The sequence below is a fragment of the Trichechus manatus genome, unplaced genomic scaffold, assembly GCF_000243295.1.
Source record: "Trichechus manatus latirostris isolate Lorelei unplaced genomic scaffold, TriManLat1.0 scaffold00010, whole genome shotgun sequence".
Classification (NCBI taxonomy): Eukaryota; Metazoa; Chordata; class Mammalia; order Sirenia; family Trichechidae; genus Trichechus; species Trichechus manatus.
The window spans coordinates 4,942,478-4,965,344 of NW_004443946.1; the positions used below are offsets into that span (position 1 = coordinate 4,942,478).

Here is a 22,867-nt window from a genome sequence, read left to right on the forward strand (position 1 = left end):
GGGGGGTGGGAAAGCATATATCGCTGTTTACCAGTTGTTCTGTCTCCTGCTGGAAGCTCCATGAAGCTGCTTTCTCGTACTCCCTATTTGCTGGTCTCTGATAGGAGTCCAAGATGGCAGATCCATGCTGCATTAGTTGATAGGGGACCTCTCCATGTATGTCTCCTCGCTCTCTGCTCTCTCAGTTTCTTATTCCATTTGGTGCTTGGCTGGGTTCTTTATCTCTTCATTTGATATTTAGGATTTCAGGATTGCTGTTTTCTCTGTTTGGCTTGTTTTTTCGGATCTTTGCTGTGGAGGGACGGCGTGGTGCTTCTCTGCCTAGACTGCCATGCTGCCAGAAGTCAAATGACCCTATTTTGCTTGCTGAAAATAAAAACAACTTGAAAGACTTACTGATGAAAGTAAAAGACTACAGCTTTCAATATGGATTATAACTGAATGTAAAGAAAACAAAAGTCATCATAAGTGGGTCAATAAGCAACATCATGATAAATGGAGAAAACACTGAAGTTGTCAAGGATATCATTCTACCTGGATCAACAGTCAACACCCAGCAGTCAAGAAATCAAACAGCATATTGCATTGGGAAAATCTCTTGTAACAGACCTCTCTAAAAAGCAAAGATGTCACTTTGATGACTAAGTTTCACCTGACCCAAGCCATCATCTTTTCAATCACCTCATACACATACAAAAGCTGGACAATGAAAAAAGAAGACAGAAGATAAATTGATATATTTGAACTGTGGTGCTGGTGAAGAAAACTGAATATACCATGGATTGCCAGGAAACAAACAAATTAGTTTTAGAAGAAATAAAGCTAGAATGTTCCTTAAAAGCGAGGATGGCAAAACTTCATCTTGTTACTTTTGACACATCATCAGGAAAGACTAATCTCTATAAAAGGACATTATGTTTGGTAAAATGGAGGGTCAGCAAAAACAAGGGAAACCCTCAATGAGATGGACTGACACACAATGGCTCAAACATCTCAAAGATCATGAAGATGGTGCAGGACCAGGCAACATTTTGTTCTGTTATACATAGGGCTGCCATGAGTCAGAGTCAACTGGTTGGCAACTAACAACAACAACAGGGAGCATGAGAAATCAAATGCAGCAATTGGGAAAGTGGTCACAGGCATTATTTCAGCAAATAACTTTGGTATTGGCACAAGCCTAACAGTTACTTCCACCCTACAGCTAAAGAAGACATTTCAAATCGATACTGTGTGTGATAAAAGGAGTTCTGGTGGTGCAGCTGCTAACCAAAAGGTTAGTCGTTCAAACCTACCCAGCAGCTCCAAAAGGGTGGGAAGGGGAAGTTGACAATATGCTTCCATAAAGATTATAGCCAAGAAAACTCTATGGGGCAATTCTACTCTGTCAGAAGGGGGTCGTTATGAGTTGGAATCCACTCATAGTGACACCTAACAACAGCAACTGTATAAGTAACCACTTGTTCCATATCAGCTTGATAAGAAAGACCGAGGGTGGAGAGAGTAAATCAGTTTGCTAAATTGGAAGGACAGACTTCCATTTCTAGCCATGATGGAGCAACAAGTACTGGATTTAACTGAATTTACCTTAAACAACTAGAAACTCAGACAAAATATGATTTGATGATTTTCAGTCATTGTAAAACAGGCAGCACAGGACAGTGATCCCTTAGAGAACTCCTAAGGCTGCCCCAGTTTAGTGCCTGAGAGAGTTTCCAGGCTACAATGCAGGGAAAGGGAACCCATACTGAGCCTGGCAGTTTTCTAAGTTGCAAAACAATGCTCAGAGTGTAGGGAGGCCAAAGTAGCTAGAATCTGTGGGGCAAAATACTAGAGAGGAGAGGGCTGTACAGAGACATTGACAGAGATTACTAGAGGGGCTTCTCTGAGCCTTTTGCTGAGTAATAATGTATATAGGTGTGGGAGAAAACTACCCAAGGCCAGGGAAAGAACCACCAAAAAGCAGTAGGTGGAACAATCTCCAGAGCTCACATAAAGCTAAGAATAGTTTGAGTTCCAATCAGCCAGAGTATAAAGACCTAACCCATAGGGCAGTGAGTAATGTCCTCATAAAGGCATTGCCCCAGTTAAAAAAAAAAAACAAACAACAAACTAGTTGCTGTCAAGTTGACTCAGATTCATGTTGCAGAACGGAACTGTGCTCCATAGGTTTTTCATGGCTGTGATCTTTCAGAAGCAGATTGCCAGGCTTTTCTTTGAAGGCACCTCTGGGTGGGTTTGAACTGCCAACCTTTCGCCATTTGAGCCACCCAGGGACTCCATATTGCCTCAGTAGTGAAGATAAATTATCCCCAGGCTAAAGGCTGCTCTGGATCCACCCTAACTAAGTTTAAAATAAAGCCTAAAAAATTGATCTAAAGTAACTGTATACTTGAACAAATCCCAACAACATTAAAGAAATCCTATGCAATCCAACACACAACTAAAATTTTCCAATGCCTAGCATCCAAAACAAATTACCAGGCATTCAAAGAAGCAAGATAATATAACCCATAACCAAGAGAAAAGTCAATCAATAGAAATAGACCCAGAAATACCACAGATAGTAAAATTAGCAGAGAAAGGTGTTAAAACAAATATTATATACACTAATTTAAGAAGGTAGAGAAAAACATGAACATCATAAGAGAGAAATGGAAGATACTAAAGAATACATAAATTGGACTTACAAATACAATATCATAAATGAAAAATATACCAAATGAGATCAATTTAACAGATTAACCAAAAAACCAAACCCGTTGCCATCAAGTTGATTACGACTCATAGTGACCCAATAGGACAGTGTGGAACTGCCCCACAGGGTTTCCAAGGCTGTAATCTTTATGAAAGCGGACAGCTACATCTTTCTTTTGTAGAGCTGCTGGTAGGTTCAAACCACCTACCTTTCGGTTAGCAGCCAAGCACTTAATCACTACGCCACCAGGACTCCTAATAGTAGATTAGATACTGCAAAAGAAAAGATCAGTGAACTTGAAAACAATACAATCCATCCCAAATGAAACAAAGAAAAAATGATGGTAAATTTAAGTTCATCTTATCATTTAATCACATTAAATGTAAATGGTTTTAAAACACCAATTAAAAGACAAATTGTCAGAATGGATTTAAAAAAAGGAAGACCCAACAGATAACAAAGACACAGATAGGTTTCAAAGTAAAAGGACAGGCAATGGGGGAAAAATGCAAAACAAAATTTCAAATTCTCATGGACTCCAGAATTTCGGGAGCCATGGAGGCTGGATGAACCCCTGAAACTACTGCCCAGAGATAATCTTTAAATCTTAAAGTAAAAATATCCCCTCGAGTCTTTTTAAAACTAAACAACAGGTTAGCTTAACCAGTAAAGAATATCTGCCTTGAGCACTGTGCTCTTTTAAGGTCTATCTATGTGGGATCAAACTGACAACAGCAACTTGAAAAAATAGACAGGAACCTTATGGGGCAGTGAGTTTATGTTAATGGGGTAGGAACAACTCAGAAAAGGAGGGTGAGAATGGTTGCACAACTCAAAGAATGTGATTAATGTCATTGAAGTGTACACGTAGAAACTGTAGAACTGGTATGTTTTGCTGTGTATACTCTCAACAACAAAATAAATAATTATTTTAAAAGTAAAAGGAGAGGAAGAGATACATCATGCAAATATTAATCAAAAGAAAGTTAAGAGTGGCTATCACACAAAGGATACTTCAGTACAAGGAATATTATCAGGGATAAAGATGGACATTTTGAAATGATTTAAAAGCTTTACTTCAGCAAAAGGATATAACAATTCTAAATGTGTATGTACCTAATAAGATTCACAATACATGAAGCAAAAAAAAAAAAAAAAAACCAAAATAAATAAATCCACAATTATAGTTGGAGACTTCAACATCCCCCTCTCAATAACTGACAGAACAAGCAGACAGGAAAAACAGTAAGGATATCCTACTGCCGTCGAGTCAATTCCGAATCATCGCGACCCTATAGGACACAGCAGAATGCCCCATAGGGTTTTCAAGGAGAGTCTGGTGGATTTGAACTGCTGACCGCAGTCACAGCTCTTAACCACTATACCACCAGGGTTTCCAATAAGAATATAGAAGTTTTAAACAGGAAGGACAAAGCAGAAATAGATAAGCAGAAAGAACAACAGAGATGAAATAAAGACAGGCTGAAGGCTAGTTCCCCTAGTACTTGTTGAAATGCAACCTTGGACTGGCTGAACAGGTAATTCTCTGAGTGTAAGTAGAGATAACTACAAATGAGGCAACTACAAGCCATTTAGACTACAGGTGGGGTTAGCATTATGAACTAACAATGTTATCAAAGTGGGGTCTTATAAACCCCTTGCAATCAGAATTACTTGGGATACTGAGTAAAGAAGAAAATTCTCAAGCCCCAACTCAGATCTCTTGAATAAAATCTTCAGTGATGAGATCTGGGAATCTGTATTTTTAATACTCTTCCCAGTGACTGTTAGGCTCAATGAAATCTGTATACTACTGGTGTAAGATGGGATGGCATTCCTCAGAAAAGAGAATCCAGCAGAGGCAATGCAGGGACTGTCCTTACCTGACATGGAAAAGTCTTCATTTTGCTCAACCTGAGTTTACAGAAGGATTTATAAGGTCCCTGCAATTGATATTTCCCTGTGATTCCCAGAACTCTCAGGGAGTGATTAAACAGGTTTAAGATGAGCACAAGTATGTATATATATATATAATACTGTATGCATACATGTGTGCGTGTGTGCGTGTGTATGTGTGTGTGTGTGTATGGTAATCAAATTTAGGCTGAAGTAATTTTGGTAAGGCTTCCCACTCATCTTTTACACAAATAAGACAGGTCGACCACACATTTTTTAATCTCCAGAAGCTAGGCTTCTAGCTCAAGAGCACATATACCAGCCTGGTGTAGATATAATAATTAACACTTATTGAGCCAGGTACTGTGCTAAGTGCTCTCTCTATATACGTATTTCAATTGAATCTTCATAACAACCTTGTAAGGCAAGAATTATTTCCATTTACAAAGGAGAAACTGGGCCACAGTGAGATTATAAATTGCCCAAAGTCAGCTAGGTAAATTGAGGATTCAAGTCAAGGGAATTTGATCATCAAGATCTGTTCTCTGAACCCACATGGCTTTTATTGCCAATTCTGGATAAGGGATGGCTGCCCTAAATCCCTAGACTAAGGGCAGATTCAAGACTATTTCAACTTAAATTGCGTACTAGGTGCCAAACTTAGCTGCCATCCTCACCATGCTGGTAACACTGCCAGTCAATTAGGAGGAATCCCTCTAAGTTTACATGCTGAGGTCTCCTTCACTGTAAGAGGGCTGTTTATTTCTTGCCATCATGGCAGAAAACCAAGCACACTACTGGCTCTGCCTCAAGTGAAAACTCAGTGGTCTTTCAGAAAACAGTAAAGTCTGCTGTTGTTGTTAGGTGTTATCAAATTGGTTCCAACTCATAGTGACCCTATGTACAACAGAATGAAACCTGCCCAGTCCTGCACCATACTCACAATTGTTGCTATGTTTGAGCCCATTGTTGCAACCAGTGTCAATTCATCTCACTGAAGATCTTCCTTTTTTTCTCTGACCCTCTGCTTTACCAAGCATGATGTCCTTTTCTAGGGACTAGTCCCTCCTGATAACATGTCCAAGGTATGTGAGACAAAATCTCACCATCCTCACTTCTAAGGAACATTGTGGCTGTACTTCTTTCAGAAGTCCTCTACTGTATCAAAAATCCTGGTAGCTGATCTTCTAAATGAGCTTTTGGGGTGGAGTTAGCATTTCCCATATCTGGTGACAGCGTCTGCATACCCCCCCCAAAAATAGATACCCAAGAATTTTGAATGCTGTTGTGGAAAAGAATCCCTTCTTTCCCACAGGTAGTAGATTTCTAAGAGAATGACTGGTACACTCCTCTGGGGTCTAAGCCAGGAAGACTTAGAAAAGCACAGTTCTTTCTGGGGCTTGAAAGATCAGGCCAAAATCAGTCACAGCCTCTCATAAGGACAGGCAACAGTTACAGGGTTCTAGAGCTGTGTCTAATTGAGAGTCGATTACCAAGAGAGCAGGCCAAGAAAATACTATGTCAGGAAAGAGACTACAAATCAAAGTAGGTGATTTGAAAGCCAAGAATGTCAAGTGGGCTGTAAATTTGGAAGGCTAGAAGTGGCAGGAAAATGAAGAAATAATAATAGCTAGTAGTTATATAGAACTTATTATGCATCAGGGTACGTTTCAAGATCTCTAAATATTCTAACTCGTTTAGTACAACAATCCTAAGAGGCAGCTACTATTATCCACGTTTTACAGAAGCAGCAGCTGAGGCACAGAACATTTACATTGCCCGTTGCCCAAGGTCACAGACAGTATATGGCAGAGCTGGGATTTGGGCCCAGGTAGCCTGGTACCAGTGGTCATTCACATACTTTACCACTACACAATGTTGCCTCTCTAGAAAAACCATTAAGAGTTGAAATGGAGGGGGCAGAAATGAAATTGATGAGCTACAGTAGGGTAAGAGCTGATCTGAAAACAAATGTTGTAAACCAGGTTCACCCTTTATGTGTGACCTATCATACTTTGATGGGTTGTCTTTCCAAAAAAGAATTCAATCAAAATTCCAAACAATTCAACTCAGCATTCCAGGATTAGAGACATTCTCTATATACAAGGCACACCTTTCTCCCCCACCAAAAAAAGTGTTAACAGATAATGCAGTCTATACAAAATAGTATACTAGACTAAACAGTAAACAGGTTAAAGAACAAACTGCAACTATACCCAAAAAGACACTCTAAAACATAAGGTTTCAATTTTTTCTAGTGAAAGGCAAATAGCAGAACCACGAGCAAGTTGTGCTAATCTTAAATAAGAAGAGTGATAATGGTTGGATGTATTTGGAAGAGCTGGGGTTTAGGCTATAGGAATATATTGAGCAAAGACAAGTATCTGTTCACAAGAATACCTGTCTCATTTAGTGCTAGCCACATAGAAAGGATTCATTACAGTAACGATGAGTAGCCATGGAAGAGTAAGTGTGATTCAGGAGAACTTAATATTTAAATATATACCAAATGTTAAAATATATACTAGATATTAAAATGCAACTTTTACTAAAGGTGGGTAATCAGGTGGATATTGGACATTCTGGGCCTACCTAGAAGCAATTCTTTAGAATGGCAAGAAAATAATGGGTTCAGTCAATAAAAAACTAATTGAAAGTTGACTATTTGTAACAGGTAGTAAAGTACAAGGCATTTAACTATCCCTGTGTCAAGGCTCAGATGTAATTTTCTACTCAGCTCCCTGTGCATCATCTGAAGCTGTTGAGAGTACATTCCATGGCACATAATGTAGAAATCTTATGTCTTAGCATAGAACACTCAGCTCTTTGTCCCATATCATGTGTCTCAAGAGCTAGCTTGATGGTCCATCGAGAAGTAGTCAATGGGAGAGTTAGTAAGATTAAAGAAATTTTCCATTAATAGTTAATTTTCCATTAATAGTTAAAATTATATTCCAGCAAATAAAGGCTGAACTCTCAATTCTTTGGAAAAGTCATCCATTCTGATGAAATTTATACTTCTCTAAAACTTCCAGATTATCTGAGGTCATAGGATACAGAAGTACCAATAACAATGTAATTTCCAAAGGCTGTCCTAGGCCCCAGCAGGAATTCAACAGAGTTTATTTGAACATACAAGAAAAATGATTATAAAGATTATCTAGATACAGTTTAATGTAATAAAACAGTAGAGAAAATATTAAGGGGTATATAATTTATTATTGTACGGTAATCTGGTAAAATTGGAAAGCAGTCCATAAAATTAATTAAAATTACTTTTATACAATCAAATAAATTTTCCCACTGTTTCTCTTCGGTTCTCTGGTAGAGGTAATTCCTACTTTTCATCACCTTGAATTTTATCTGTCCCCTAATCCAGTGGTATCAAAAACCGCCTGTCTATATTATGCTTTTCATTCCATTAATCCATTTGTCACTGATTCAACTTCTTTTGTGGGCACAATTTCCCTTTTCCAATACAGACTCAAAAGAGTAGAATTGTAGGTTATAAAAAATGATGTTTTTCCTTGTTCTACTTTTTAACTGAGCTTTTAGGAATGTATTGTGGCTAGAAAGAAGGGACTGCCTGTATCTATACCTTTTATCAGTGCTGACAGTTTCTCTTGATAACGCGCACAGTTTAAACTCTATCAACCTCATGAAAAGATAAAGATCTTAGATCAGATTCCCCAAAACACAGGGATTCCAGAACTATCTAACTTTCCATTTCTTCTGCTAATAATCTCCATCTTAGGCTTCCTGTTAACACATTTCCTATTTCCCTCACTCCTCCCTCTTTCCTTACTCCCCTCTCCCAGTGTCCATAATTCTCACAATTTCTTGATCGGCACATCTAGCTTTTTACTGCTCTCTACAGAAAATGGTCAGCCCTAGGGTTCCTGACATCAAAGGTCTCAAAAAAGCAGAAACTGTAGGGTGATATGTGGGGATAAAAGACTCAGGAAATAAAATTTGGAAAAGAAGAGCACAAAAAGTCTCTTTTATGACAAAATGGTAAAGGCAAGGAAAGAAGAAGACATTGACAGGGGAAAGAAAACAGCACTAGTTACCCTGAACATTTATAGAAACCATCTGTACAAATGTGCATGACTACAGTTGAGCCATATACAGACAAGGTGGACAAATAACTGATACTAAATCAACTTTTAAACTAATGGTACAATGCAAAGGGAAAAAGAAGTCTTGAATGCCTTAGTCAGGAAGTGTCAAGTCCTGTCCTCCATACATGCCACACTAGACATTCATATCCTAGTGCTGTTTTAGTTAAGTCACTGAAAAGTGCCATCAGTCTAAAGCAGACCTGAATTGGGATGGGGTGGGTTTTCAGAACACTACTGCCAGGGTTCTGCAAACCTGAGCAGCCAGGGGCTCCAATGCAGGTCAAGGCTGCTTTCCAGTCTGGGCTGGTGGGGGATACTGCAGTTAAAGGTGTAAGAGATTAAAGTCTGCAGCGCTTACTCAGGGTCAGGCATGCCAATGCCTGGCCTCTAATCCTCTATCCCTGTTGCTGTCAAGTCAATTCTGACTCAAAGCAACCCTACATGACAGAGTAGAACTGCCCCATAGGGTTTCGAAGGCTGTAATCTTTACGGAGGCAAACTGCCACATCTTTGTCCCACAGAGAGGCTGGTGGGTTCCAACTGCCGACCTTTTGGTTGGCGGATGAGCGCTTAACCACTGTGCCACAGGGATTTTTTGGAAGGAGAAGCTGATCAAGAATCCTTCCACCCCTTGGGCCTCATTACTTTCTCTGATGCCCTCAGCCTCATAAATGACCGGTATTAACCCCTGAATGGAAAAGGTCTAAGAGAGACTGTTACAAGTTAATAAATATCATATAATTTGGGTACTTGTGAAAAAAGTCCCATTTTTTCTATCTCATTTTATTGGGAATATTATTTTCCTTTTATTCCAATGTATTGTGAAGACAACTGGTTAGTTTTAAAGTGCCTGAAACAGAAAATGGTTTAGAATTATAATAATGCAAGCAGGCCTCATATGTGCACCAGAGCCGGGAGGAGGAAGCTGTGGCTTATACTTAACGACTGCTTTTGGAAACTACACATTCACATAAAAATTTGGTCAATTAAATTACTTTGGTCAATGAACGGAAATTACATACTCCCTAGGGTATACCACACACATTACTGCCATCAGAATTGCTATCAGACTATACTTTCTAAGCTCATCAAATTACTCTAGAATGCTCCATATGAGCTCCTTTCAACTATTACTAAATGTTTTGGCCACTTTCTTGCCAATATTCTTCACAAATATACTTTCACCTCTGATGAGGTGCAGGTCAGTAATAAAGTCTGCACAATTTTGCACTGGTCAACCTTATTAACCCTCACATGAACTTCTATAAATAAGGTATACTGTTTTTTGAGATCCACATAGATATAGTTAACACTTACCCAGTACTTATTCTGTGCCAACCACTGTTCTAAACATATTACATATAATTATCCTCACAACAAGCCTATGAAGTGGATACAAGTAGCTTAGGAAAAAGACAGGGAGCGAGGCAGTTCACTTAGCCACTACTCAGCAACGATCAGTTCTTATCTAAAATGTCCACATGCAGCCAGAAGAACATCTAAACATACAATCACACAAAAATAAATTTCCTATAATTAATACTTTTTTCATATGTAATAAAATTGTCTCCCGATCTACAGAAAGACAAATCTGTTTCTCTTTTGTGTACCCTATGCTGATTTAAATTGTAACTGCTAGTAAGAGTTTAAAACAGGCATAGGCCCACACCCAGATGCAGGGCTCTATTAGGTCACAGAGTCTAAATGGACACTGGAATCCTACCACCAAGCTGTAAAGGAACTTGCTAGACTCATTTTTTTTTTTTTTTAACCTTTCATTATCACTATCCAGAAAGTTTTCAAAAGGTTAAAAAAGAAAAGTAAAAATGAGAAGAAGGTCAAAAGCTGTCAAGTATCGTAAGAATCCTTCCATTTGAAGAAGGGTTTGAAGAAGAGTTGGAGAGATCATAATGGACTGAGCCCTCCAAGGGGTTGCAAAAATTTACATAATACATATAGACTTAAAGAACCAATTACAGCAAAGTTACAGGAGATTTTGTAAGAAGTGGTAAATTATGGGATGCCACAAAAGGCACTATTGTGTTTTCACTGTAGCTTTTTTTATGAGGACCTTGGACACCCAAAGGATTGTACTGTGCAGAAAACTATTCAGAAAATGTTCAAATGGAGTCAAAATAGTGTTGCTGTTATGTTAGTTAACAAAAATTAATCTATAATCTATAATAAGCCTACTAGCTATCTACATCAAGAAAGAAGTTTCAAAAGTTCATGTGTCCTTTCAGGTTAACTTTTGTAAGGCACTATTTCTCACTTGATTTATGACACTAGCTTTCTAATAATAGCCTGTTTCTGACCCTCCAATCCAATCTCCACATTGACACCAATCACCTAAGTAACAGAGAATCTTCAATTATTTGGTTTCCCTTTGCTCACTGGATAAAGTCCAAACTCCTTAGCACTGCACATCCACCCTTGTCCCTTTTCCACTACTCTCCTAAATGAGCCATTCATGTGCTAGTGCTCCTACTTGTTCTCCATCCTGTTCCCCACCCATCCCAGTGCATCTTAGCCTCTGCAAGCACAGCCACCATTTCCTCAAAATGTCATGCAGTTTCATGCCTCTGTGTCCTTGCAAATGTCACCCCATCTGGTTGCAATGCCTTTCCTTCTACCTTCCCCGTTCCTCTGCCTTATAAATTCATCCTTTAGGACTCAGCCTCGCATCTTTTGGGAAGCTTTCCTGACACCTTCATCCTTGGATGGGTCAGACACTCTTTGGACACTGCACTGTATTCCCCCACTAGACTATAGATTGCTTTATCACTTTCTAGCTGAGTGACCTCGAACAAATTCATTAACTCCACTGAGCCCATTTCTTCATATACAAAATGTCAGCATTAATTTGACATTGTTGTGAAATAATTAATGTGAAAATCATTTTCTAAACAGGAAAGCACTATGTAAGCATTAACAATTTTATCATAAATCAAAAGAGCACACAGCATTCTAGGTAAATATACTTAAGTTTGTTCTAATGGTAAAGAGTCATTGTTTGGTGCTCGGTCCCCTCTCCGAGGATGACCTGCATTTTATCCAACTTTCTGGCTCCATTAAGTCACTGTGCTTCTATTTTCAGGAAAAAAATCTACATAGTGATGTTCTGATCTTAGGAAGAAAAGATTAAGTGAGAAGTTCCTGAAGGGTAAGGATTTTCCTTTTTTCTACCTTTCCTAATGCTTTTACAGGAGTACTGTATCATGCACATACAAATAATTGGTAAGTATGAACAAAATGAATGAATGAATGAATACAAGAATACCCGGCCCTTGTTGTTGTTAGTTACTGCTGAGTCAGCGGCAACTCACAAGGACCTTAAGTATAATCCCGCCCTTACTGAGCTTATAAACATGAGTGATGTGACAGATCCTAACATGATTCTGAACTTGTAAAAATGGTAACAAATGCCTTCAATGTCATCTTAAATTGTAGTAAGAAATTAAATTTCCTGCTATGCTTATTTTATTTAGGGATTTGACACATGTTGTCATTGCAATCTTAGTGACTTATGCTTGCCATACATTTTTTAACATTATCAGAATTACTGATGCAATTCAATACCTATTTATTGAATACCTATTGCACCATGGGCCCTAGTGGCGCAGTGGTTAAGAGCTATGGCTGCTAACCAAAAGGCTGGCAGTTCAAATGCACCAGTAGCTCCTCAGAAACCCTATGGGGCAGTTCTCCTCTGTCCTATCAGGTCACTATGAGTCAAGAGCAACAGGTTTGGTTTTTTTTTTTTTGGAGGCTCTGTGAGAATACAAAGATAAAGGTAATGGACTCTGCCCTTAAGATACTAAATGTATAAAAAGGAAGCTAAGCCATAAATACAGATAATTAATATAAGGCAGAATACTGTAAGAAGTATGGAGAACTTAAGGCTAGTGACAATCGATGATATTTGAGTTAAGGGTGTTGGGTTCATTAGAATTAAAACCCTATATTACGAATTATTGGTGGCCAATATTGGTGGCCAATAGTAGCTTCTGTTAGTACAGAATATCTGCTATATATTACATATGCAACCTTTGCTGCATGCACTGACAGATATTTCTGGTCACCTTACTCTAACTATAAACCTAATTGTGGTGTTGTCTAATGAACAAGGGCCGAACGCTAACCTTATAAAGCACAAATGTGTACAGTTCCAGGTCCTTTATGAATAGTATCTCACTTAATCTCCACAACAATCCTATGAGGTAGGTACAATTATCCTCATTTTATACATGAGGAAACCGAGACATATGCCTTATAATTTTGCAAGATTAACAGGCAAAAATAAAAATATAAAAACAAGCACTTAAGGGTCAAAACCGAGTATTTCATAGAATGAGCGGGCCCGCTTACCAGAACTTGGCTGCTTTATGCAGTGCTTTCTACCTCTCCCAAAAATGTAACCGGTGGGAACAACCTATTTCCCTCCCTTTCCCGCCAGGGATTAATTTTCTTCTCCAGAGTCCATAACTGAACTATTGATTCTCGTACAGATTCTCTCAAACCTTCCCACCCCAGAGGACATGCTGCTATTTAAAGCAGATCAGGGTAAATGAGACCGAATCAGATTCCCAGGTGGGCAAAGCTGTGGTAGGAACAAGAAATTAAACCTTTCGGGCTGCAGATCCCTTCCTGGATCACCTCCAAGAGATGGCAGCAGCAGCCGGCTCACCCGGAAGACGCTACCCCGGCAGTCTCCTCTCCTCTTGATCCAAGGCAGCTTGGGTTTTGCCATCTGCTCGTTTACCCTTCACCTGCCAGCGCTCCCTGCACGATCTCCATTCTGCCCTGACCAAAGCCAGGCCTCACGCGCCTGCCTCTCCGCAGCGGTCAAGGGCCAAACCCACCCCGGTGCATCTGCAGGTGCAGCCCGTCCCGCCCAAACCCCGGCGAGCCCTCCCCTAGCCGCTACTCACGGTTCCAGTACACAGGGTAGCACTCTCCTTGGGTCACATCCACCTCGTAGAGTCCGCCCCGCACGCACACCGGCTCGATGTTCACCACTTCCTCCATCTCGGGCTCGTGACTCGCCGCGCGCGGGCAGAACCCGCAGGCGCGGTCCTCGTCGTCGTCCTCCCCGGAGCTGGAGGCTGGGCCCGCGGGGGTACCTGGGCCGCACACATGGTCGCCGTCCAGGTCCTCAGCCTGGGGCCGGGCGCCTGTGGCCTGCAGCAGGGTCCGGAAAGCGAGCTCAATGCGGAGCGAGTCGTAACCGATGAAGGGCTTCCAAGTCTTCTTGTCCTCCTTGTAGAACCAGCGCACCTCCTCCGGGCCCAGCTCCGTCACCACTTCGTACCGGTGCCGAGCGGCCGGGCCGCTGGGCCGGGTGCGCTTCCTCTCCCCGGACGCCCCTATCGCAGCCCCGCCGCCCCCGGAGTTCGATGGGACCAGCGGCGGCTGCTGCGGCGGGTGCAGTGACGAGGAGCTGCCGCCGCCGCCGCTGTCGCCCTCGCTGTAGTAGCGCAGCGAGGAGCCCGACTCGGCTGAGCTGAAGTCATAGTTCTCGTCACTAAGGCAGGCGTCCAGCGCCAGGTGGTGGTTGTGGTCCTCGGTGCCGGACGCCAAGTGCAGCCCGGGGTCAGCGCGCAGCAGGGCCAGGGGCACCTCGCCGTCGCCGGGGTCCCCGCCGGGCAAGTGCTCGAAGCAGCAGACGCTGCCGCCGAACGCCGGCTCCGCATCCGAGCCCAACTCCCAGGCGCCGCTGTCACGGCCGTTATGTTCCGGGCTCCGCGGTGACCCGCGACCCGGGTAATTCATGGTACCCGGCCCCGTGCCGAGCCGTGGCCCCCAGCGGTTCCGTCACACATTAAACGGCGCCGCCCTCTGCGCCCGGAGTTTTTAATCTTTCAAATCCTGATCGGGGCTGCGGCGGCAGCGGCACCGTCTCCGCCCCCCTTGAAGCCCGCAGCCGCCGCAGGCGCGTTCCACCACCCATCCAATTGTCACGCAGCAGGACGTAGGCGGTGCTTGAGCCGTCGGCCCCGCCCCGCCGGCTGAGCGCACAGCCCAGAAAACCCCGCCCATGCAGGCGATGCGTGGGGGCGTTCTCCCAACTCCTCCCGCCTCGGGTGTTGGGTCGGCTCGGGTCACTAGGACACCTTTCGGCTTCTCCATCTCCCTTCCGCTACCCACAACTCCCTTCCGCCTCCTCCCTTTTCTCCCTGAACAACTTCCTCTGCCCTACCCTTCTGAGATTCAGAGCCCAGATCTAAAGACTGTTTACCCCGCTCGTCCTTGCAATCTGTATCGCGATGCTTAAGCAACGTGTCCAGAGGGGCCCGGAAGCTGGATTCTCCCAGCGTAGATTTTGTGGCCTTGGGCCCACATGGCGGCCTCAGCTGGACCTTTTCAGTCACCTGGTTCTGGTTCCTTCCAGAATTGTCGGCCTACATGAGGGTGCTTCACTCCACGCCTACCGATTTCTCACCTCAGCGGCACCACTCCCACTCAGAAACCTGAGTCTAAAACTCCCTTCATATGCCACCTCATATTATTGTTTATCTTTCTACCCTTATTTCCTGTTTTCTCAGCCTCATTGTAAAGCCCACGGTGGAGACTGATTCCGTATGTCTCAGCTTCTCCCACACAGTGGGTACTTAATGTTTGTTGGTTATAATATGGCAAATCCAGCAGGTGTGGCAGAAGGATAATCAGATTGAAAACTAGGTTCTAGTTTTAAGGAGCCCTGGTGTCGCAGTGGTTAAAGCACTTACTGCTAACCTAAAGGTCAGCAGTGCAAACCCACCAGAGCCTTTCCAAGGGAGAAAGATTACAGCCTAGGAAAGACAGTGAGGCAGCTCTACTCTGTCCTGTAGGGTCACTATGAGTGGGAATCGACTTGATGACACACAATAGCTAGACCCAGTTTTACTAACTAGCCACAGGCAAGTCACTTAATCTCCCTGATCTTTTTGGTGTTCTCATCTGTAAAATGGTTATTGGACTACACGATCTCTAAAATCACTTCTAACAATGAAATTGCTTTTTTAAATTTCTAAAGTTTCTCTTAGTTCTTTACACACCTCTGATTCTGTGGCTCACTTTCTGGAGTCAGGTTGAATGCTGAGGCTTCCTTATCTGGTTCTTTTTATACATGAAAAGTATTGTACTTCATCATCACCCTATGTTGAAAATCCAGAGAAAAACCATCTCCAACCTCAGTGTTCTCAATTCAAGATCAGACAATCATCATTTCTTTCACTCCCTTTGTGGGGGAGTCAGATTGGTAGGACAATTTCTCTTTTCCTGGGCACCTAATCCATCAGAGGTTACTTAAGCAGAACCATCTCTAGCTTGTATAAGCCTTTGTACAAGTTCGAAACAAAGCATTCCTTCCTGTGGGCAAATACAGACCTGTGCTGGGGTTCATGGATTGGTGAGCAGAGCACAGTCTGGATTTCTGCCCCAGTGTGCCCATTTGGCTGGTTAATCTTGTGCAGTGAACAACCTGCCCCACTGTACACTGCAACCCTCTTTTCTAGTTATACTGCTTTCTGAGTACCTGCTTATCAGTTTTTCCTCTAATCTTTTTATTGACAATATTGCAGAATATGAAATTGGGTATAAGCTTTGATCTATTTACTACCCATGAAGACACTTATTCTACAGCGTTTTGTTGATCACCCATGTGCCAGATACCTATGTTTTAGGTTTTGATACAAACGAAAATAGGAGAGACTCAGTTCCATCTTCAAGGAAGGACCTTACAGCCTAGTGGCAGATACAGGCAAGTAAACAGATACACTATTGTACAGTGTGAAGAGTACTATACCCACTGTCGTTGAGTCAATTCCAACTCATAGCAACCCTATAGGCCAGAGTAGAACTGCTCCATAGGGTTTCCAAGGCTGTAAATATTTATGGAGCTTTTAGTGGATTCGAACCACCGACCTTTCTGTTAGCAGCTGAGCACTTTAACCACTGTGCCGCCAGACCTCCAAAAAGTACTCTAAAGAGGATTAAAGTTAAGGACTATCATAACATTTAAAATATCTCTATCCCTTTAGGTTTCTTGATGGAACATAACCTAACTATATAGCTATTTGGTCAGATTATTTCAGCCAAATTTTAACCCTTAGGGACAGAATAATTCCTATTAATGAATATAATGTAAGAAAATTACTTCCTGCACTTTATGGAATAAATATATTCATTGTTTAAATGTTGTGCTTAGTTGGTTATATTGAGAAAATTATCCTTTTCTTGTCCATTGGGTAAGGCCATACTCTCTAAGGTGGCATAACCTTCTTTGAAGGAGATGTTGATCCTCGAAGAGGAAGATGAAAAAACCACAATCTAATTGGCAGGAAGAAGGAGTCCCAGATTCTTGGCCTAGACCTTGGTGAAGGGAAGTGTCAATATTTGTTGGGGTTAAAATTGCTTTGACCCATTGGCAGTAGCTGAACTAGAAGGACAGATTCATGTGGTGGGCCTTAGACTGACAGTAAGTAAAAGATATTTGAAAATATAATATCTAATTTCATGTGACTGCATGTGTTTGTTTCCTTTTAATTCCCTAGCCATATCAAGGCAAGGGCATGAAGCTGTTCTCCTCAGTTTTTTGTTTTTCTGCTTTAAAAAGTCATCCTTATAAACAAAATGTGGTATATCCATACAATGGAATATTATTCAGCCATAAAGAGAAATGATGTTCTGATACATACTACAACATAGATGAACCTTAAAAACCTTATGCTGAATGAAATAAGTCAGACATGAAAGGACAAATATTGTATCCCACTTGTCTTAGGCTGGGTTCTCTAGAGAAGCCAAACCAGTAAAGTGTATAAATAGATATACAGAGAGATTTATATCAAAGAAATGGCTTACTCGATTGTAGAGGCTGGAACGTCCCAAGTCTGTGGATCAGGATAGAGGCTTCTCCCAATTCATGTAGCCACAGGGGCTGACAAACCCAAGATCGGCAGGTTGGAGAGCAGTGCTCTTGTTCACAGGTTGTGACGATCGATGAATCCCAACATTGGCAGGCAAGACAAGAAGGCTTCTCCTGATTCACGCAGCTGCAGGGGCTGGCGAACCCAAGATCGGCAGGTTGGAGAGAAGGGCTCCGCTCACAGGCTGTGAAGATCCACGAATCCCAAGATCAGTGGAGAAGGTAATAGCTCAAGTCCCAAGCACTGGAGGTCAGATGAACAGGAGGCAGCCATAGGATCCAGAGTGAGCAAAAAGCCAGAACATCTGCTTATATTCGAATTGCAGGCCACACCCCCAACTCCCTTTCAACTGATTGGCTACTCACAGCAGATTCCATCATGGGAGTGATCACATATAAACACTGAGAATCATGGCCCAGCCAAGCTGACACACAATCTTAACCATCACACAACTTACATGAAATATCTAGAAGAGGCAAAGAGACCAAAGTTTATTAGTGGTTACCAGGGGCTGGGTGGAGGAGGAAATGGGAGTTATTGCTGAAGAGGTACTGGGTTTCTGTTTGGATTGATGTAAAACTTTTGAAAACAGATAGTGTTGATGGTAGCACAACATGGTGAAAGTAATTAATGTCACTGAATTGCACATTAGAAAATGGTTCGAATGGCAACCTTTTTGTTGTATATATTTTTACCACAGTAAAATTTTTTTTAAAAGTGATCCTTTATTCGATGATTTCTGCTACTATTCTAGCTTTTTTCTAGCACATCCTTTCAGGTCATATGATCTTGACAGGAGGGGGAAGGGTCAGGGCCTCCATTCCAGTCTCCACCTGCTGGAACAGGTGTCAGGTGGCTCCTTATCACTCTACATCATCAGTTCGTTCAATTGACCCAGTAGTATCTGACCTTCCATGACTGTATGTAAAGCATTCTGTTGTATTTTAATAATTATCTGAGACCAAGCCTCCTTTACATAAGGCAGTAAGTATGATTGATCCAGACTCCTGCATTTGTGGGCCTGTGCTGCAGCAATAACTAGGTGGATGTGGAACAAAGCAGAGGGAGTTCTTGTTGGTGGGAGAGAGTAAAAAGGTAAAGCTGGCTGGCTTGTGCTATAAAAGGCTAGAGCAGCTCACCTGCGCGTCCCACCATCCACCCTTCCCCTTTAGGCATATGACAGAGGCTATCCGGTAACAGGAGTTCCTGGATGGTGCAAACAGTTAACGTGCTTGGCTGTGTTAAAAGTTGGAGGTTTGAGACCATCCAGAGGTGTCTTGGAAGAAAGGCCTGGTATTCTACTTCCAAAAAAAATCAGCCATTGAAAACCCTATGGCGCACAGTTCTACTCTGATACGTATGGGGTCACCATGACTCAGAATCGACTCAATAGGCAACTGATGGTGGTGGTGGATCTGGTGATAACGACCATCTTTCCTTTCCCACTGTTCACAAGTCACATGGTGCAACATCACCTTTCCCTCTTTTTCTCCCTTAAAAGTTTTCCCTGTGGTTCCTTCTAACCCATTTTCATCTCTGTAAAAAATTCGGGGCAGTCTTAGGTCATGTAATTTTTTCTGAGCCAATACTCCACACTACCACTTGAAATGGCTTCACCCAAAATATACAATGGAATACATATATTCTGAATAAAGAAACAGGAGTGTCATATAACCATACCCCCACCCCCCATTTTCTGTATCTCCTGTTTGATAAACCATCCACTACATTTTAATTTTTATTTTACTCTTTGGTTTTAGGAGTATTATTTATCCAGTTTCTTAAAACAAGAGTGTTTTCTTTGGTGCACAGACTAAATGGAACGATAACCTACGCTAACACAGGGAATGTAAATTGAGCATATATTAGGTGTCTGCTAAGTTTCAGGAGCCCTGATGGCACAGTGATTAAGAGCTCGGCTGCTAACCAAAAGGTGAGCTGTTCGAATCCACCAACTGCTCCTTGGAAACCATATGGGGCAGATCGACTCAACGGCAACAGGTTTACTAAGTTTCAGGCACCACACTAGGCCCTACAGTGAAGCATGCACAGTTTTCAGATATCTTTAAATAGATCCAGAATGCCAACTTTTAATTCCTGCAAGGAATATAAGTATAATGCTAGAATAGCTGCATCAACATCACAAGGTCATTCTCTCCCTAAAGACAAATCAATATAGGATGCCAAATAATAACATAGGAATGCATAACAACGAGAGCCATTCATCCTTCTATCCATTCAACAAATATTTCTTGCTTAGTGCTGGTGATGATGTTTTCATTTTTATTTTTAACTGAAATCACACTTAAGATGTAGAATTGTCAAATGCATTTACTTAAAGATGTGTAAGTGCTCTGCCCACAAAACTGTACTTACCAAAGCCTCATAAAAATGTTTTATATTCCTTTGGACATAAAGGTTAATGGTATTGAAGGTATACATTTAAATGAGATAAAATGTGTATCAATACAATACTGATACATACTATATCAAGGTAGCCACAAAATACTCATCAGCTTGTTTACATCAGAAAGAAGATTGGGCTGTATCACTGCTCTTTCATTCTAAAGAAGTGAGTCAGGCCATAGACTACTCTGAGGTCCACATTATGAATCCAGTGTAAATGTATTTGATGATTTTTGTGCTCTAGGGTCTTTTCTTACTTCACCCTAGAGGTAAACTAAAAGTATATATTTATTCACAAAGCATATAGTATATAACTTATATGGGCCTTCAACAAAAAGTAATTGATAATCATAATACTGTGCTGAGAAAAATTAAGAAACATCATTTTGTATATATGTACTTTATTATACTTTTCATGTAACAAGTGAAAAAGGAAAAAAAAAAAAAGCTATGACCCAATAGGGATCCCTACCAGTGCAACTCTGGGTAACTTGCTGAGTTTTTAAAGGACTGACCAGCAGAGGTGATCTGCTTTTTATGCAACTGCTGCTTAAGAAAGTATGTTTATCCTTACATCATAAGTTGGAATTTCCAATTCAATGTGTCAGCTCATACAAAGTAAGATTGTAGGCTCACAAATCCCTTCCACAGCTCTCCCATTGTTTTTTGTTTGTTTTAACATAGACTAAATAGTAATATCATTAATAAATTAAAATGGGATGATAGGAAAGCAAACTTCTGAAATTTAAACAACCTTTATTGGAAATATAAGAAATGAGTAACCATGGTCCTACATGTGGAATTCATTCTTTCTTCAGTTCTTAAGTTTAGAAATTCAGATTCAAATTAATTCTTAATCATCAACGAGAGTTCACAACCTCTCAAGTTAGAGATTATAAACCTTGACTACTCATATAACACTCAGTATAGTATATACTCAGAAACTATAAACCTCAGGTACTCTTGAGATAGTTTTAATGAAAATATATAGAGACAGTGAATGAAAATATGCAAGCACAGGTGTTTAAACAACGTTATTGAGCGTATACTAGCTGAATTTTTACTTGGAGAGCTTTTGTATATTTAAATGAAAAAGGTAAATTTAAAGAACATAAATGTAGTTGTAGTAGTTCAACATTCCAAATCAGAAAACAATATGGGCTAAAAGAGGTTTTATAATCTACTTGCTATCATAAAGGCGGTGATGACTCATTAAAAAACAAAATATTTGATGGGTTGTTCAGGAAAAGATGCCTTTTGACTCATTCAGTTCTTTCCATCCATCCTTCCAATTATTTATTCATCCTCTCACTTATCCAGAAAGAATTTAAAGTGATTTCTAAAAATAAATTCAGAACAACAAATATAAGTGAGAAAACTGGGGAAAGGAGAAAACTGAGGTGGAAAAGTAAGTCAGGGAATCAAAACTACTGGGTAAAATCCCATGTATTTGCAGAATAGAGATGGGTCACAATTTGACTCTGAGCTTTCCAGTAACTAATGTAAAGAGAAAAGCATGATTATAGTTATATGATTCATAGTCTCAATAAGATGAACAAGTTGGTTTTTGATATTTGTTCTTCATACATGTGATGGTTAAGGTTATGTGTCAACTTGGCTAAGCCATGATTCTCAGTAGTTTGGCAGATATTATGTAAACATCCTCCATTTGGTAATCTGATGTGAGCAGCCGATTGTTGAAAGGGGAGTTTCCTTGGGGGTGTGGCCTGCATCCTATATATATCTGTATCTATATATCTATGTCTGTATGTTCTGGCAAAGCTCACCCTCTCTGGATCCTACATCCAACTCGTCATCCTCTGACCTCCAGTTCTTGGGAAGTAAGCCAGCAGCCTGCTGTCTGACCTTCTGATTTTGGGTTTATCAACCTTTGCAACCATGAGAGTCAGGAGAAGCCTTCAGCCTGATATCTGACGCACAGATTGGGGACTTACCAGCCTCCACAACTGCATGAGCCATTTCCTTGAAATATATATATATATATATATATACACACACGTGTGTGTGTGTATATATGTGCCTGTATATACATGTGTGTCTGTATATGTATATATTTATATATATATATGTTGTTGCTTGTTGTTAGGTGCTGTCGAGTTGGTTCCAACTCATGGCGACCTTATATACAACAGAATGAAACACTGCCCAGTCCTGTGCTATCCTCACAATCATTGTTATGTTTGAGCCATTGTTGCAGCCACTGGGTCAATTAATCTCATCAAGGGTCTTCCTCGTTTTCGCTGACCCTCTACTTTACCAAGCATGATGACCTTCTCTAGGGACTGGTCCCTCCTGATAACGCGTCCAAAGTACGTAACACTAAGTCTCGCCATCCTCGCTTCTAAGGAGCATTTTGGTTGTACTTCTTCCAAGACAGACTTGTTTGTTCTTCTGGCAGTCCATGGTATATTCAATATTCTTTGCCAACACCATAATTCAAAGGCATCAGTTCTTCTTTGGTCTTCCTTATTCGTTGTCCAGCTTTCGCATGCATAGGAGGCAATTGAAAATATCATGACTTGGATCAGGCACACCTTAGTTCTCAAAGTGACATCTTTGCTTTTTAACACTTGAAAGAAGTCTTTTGCATCAGATTTGCCCTATGCAATATGTTGTTTCATTTCCTGACTGCTGCCTCCCTGGGTGTTGATTGTGGATCTAAGTAAAATAAAATCCTTGACAATGTCAATCTTTTCTCTGTTTATCATGACGTTGCTTATTGGTCCAGTTGTGAGAATTTTTGTTTTCATGTTGAGGTGTAATCCATACTGAAGGCTGTAGTCTTTGATCTTCATCAGTAAGCGCTTCAAGTCCTC

The 22,867-nt window shown here is 41.0% G+C and overlaps 1 protein-coding gene across 8 annotated transcripts in view; it reads right to left on the minus strand.

Annotated features, from left to right (window-relative positions):
- The window catches only part of DDHD1 (DDHD domain containing 1), a 116,593-nt gene extending 101,939 nt beyond the window's left edge, over positions 1 to 14,654 (minus strand). For 2 of the 8 annotated variants that reach the window (XM_023726203.1, XM_023726204.1), the window contains exon 1: positions 13,647 to 14,594. In XM_023726203.1, the coding sequence (XP_023581971.1) occupies positions 13,647 to 14,487 (841 nt within the window). In that variant the 5' untranslated portion in view covers positions 14,488 to 14,594. Of the gene's footprint in view, positions 1 to 13,646 lie in introns of all 8 variants that reach the window. The other 6 variants (XM_023726201.1, XM_023726200.1, XM_023726199.1 and 3 more) reach the window with 5 other exon arrangements.
- Between the last annotated feature and the right edge of the window lie 8,213 nt (positions 14,655 to 22,867).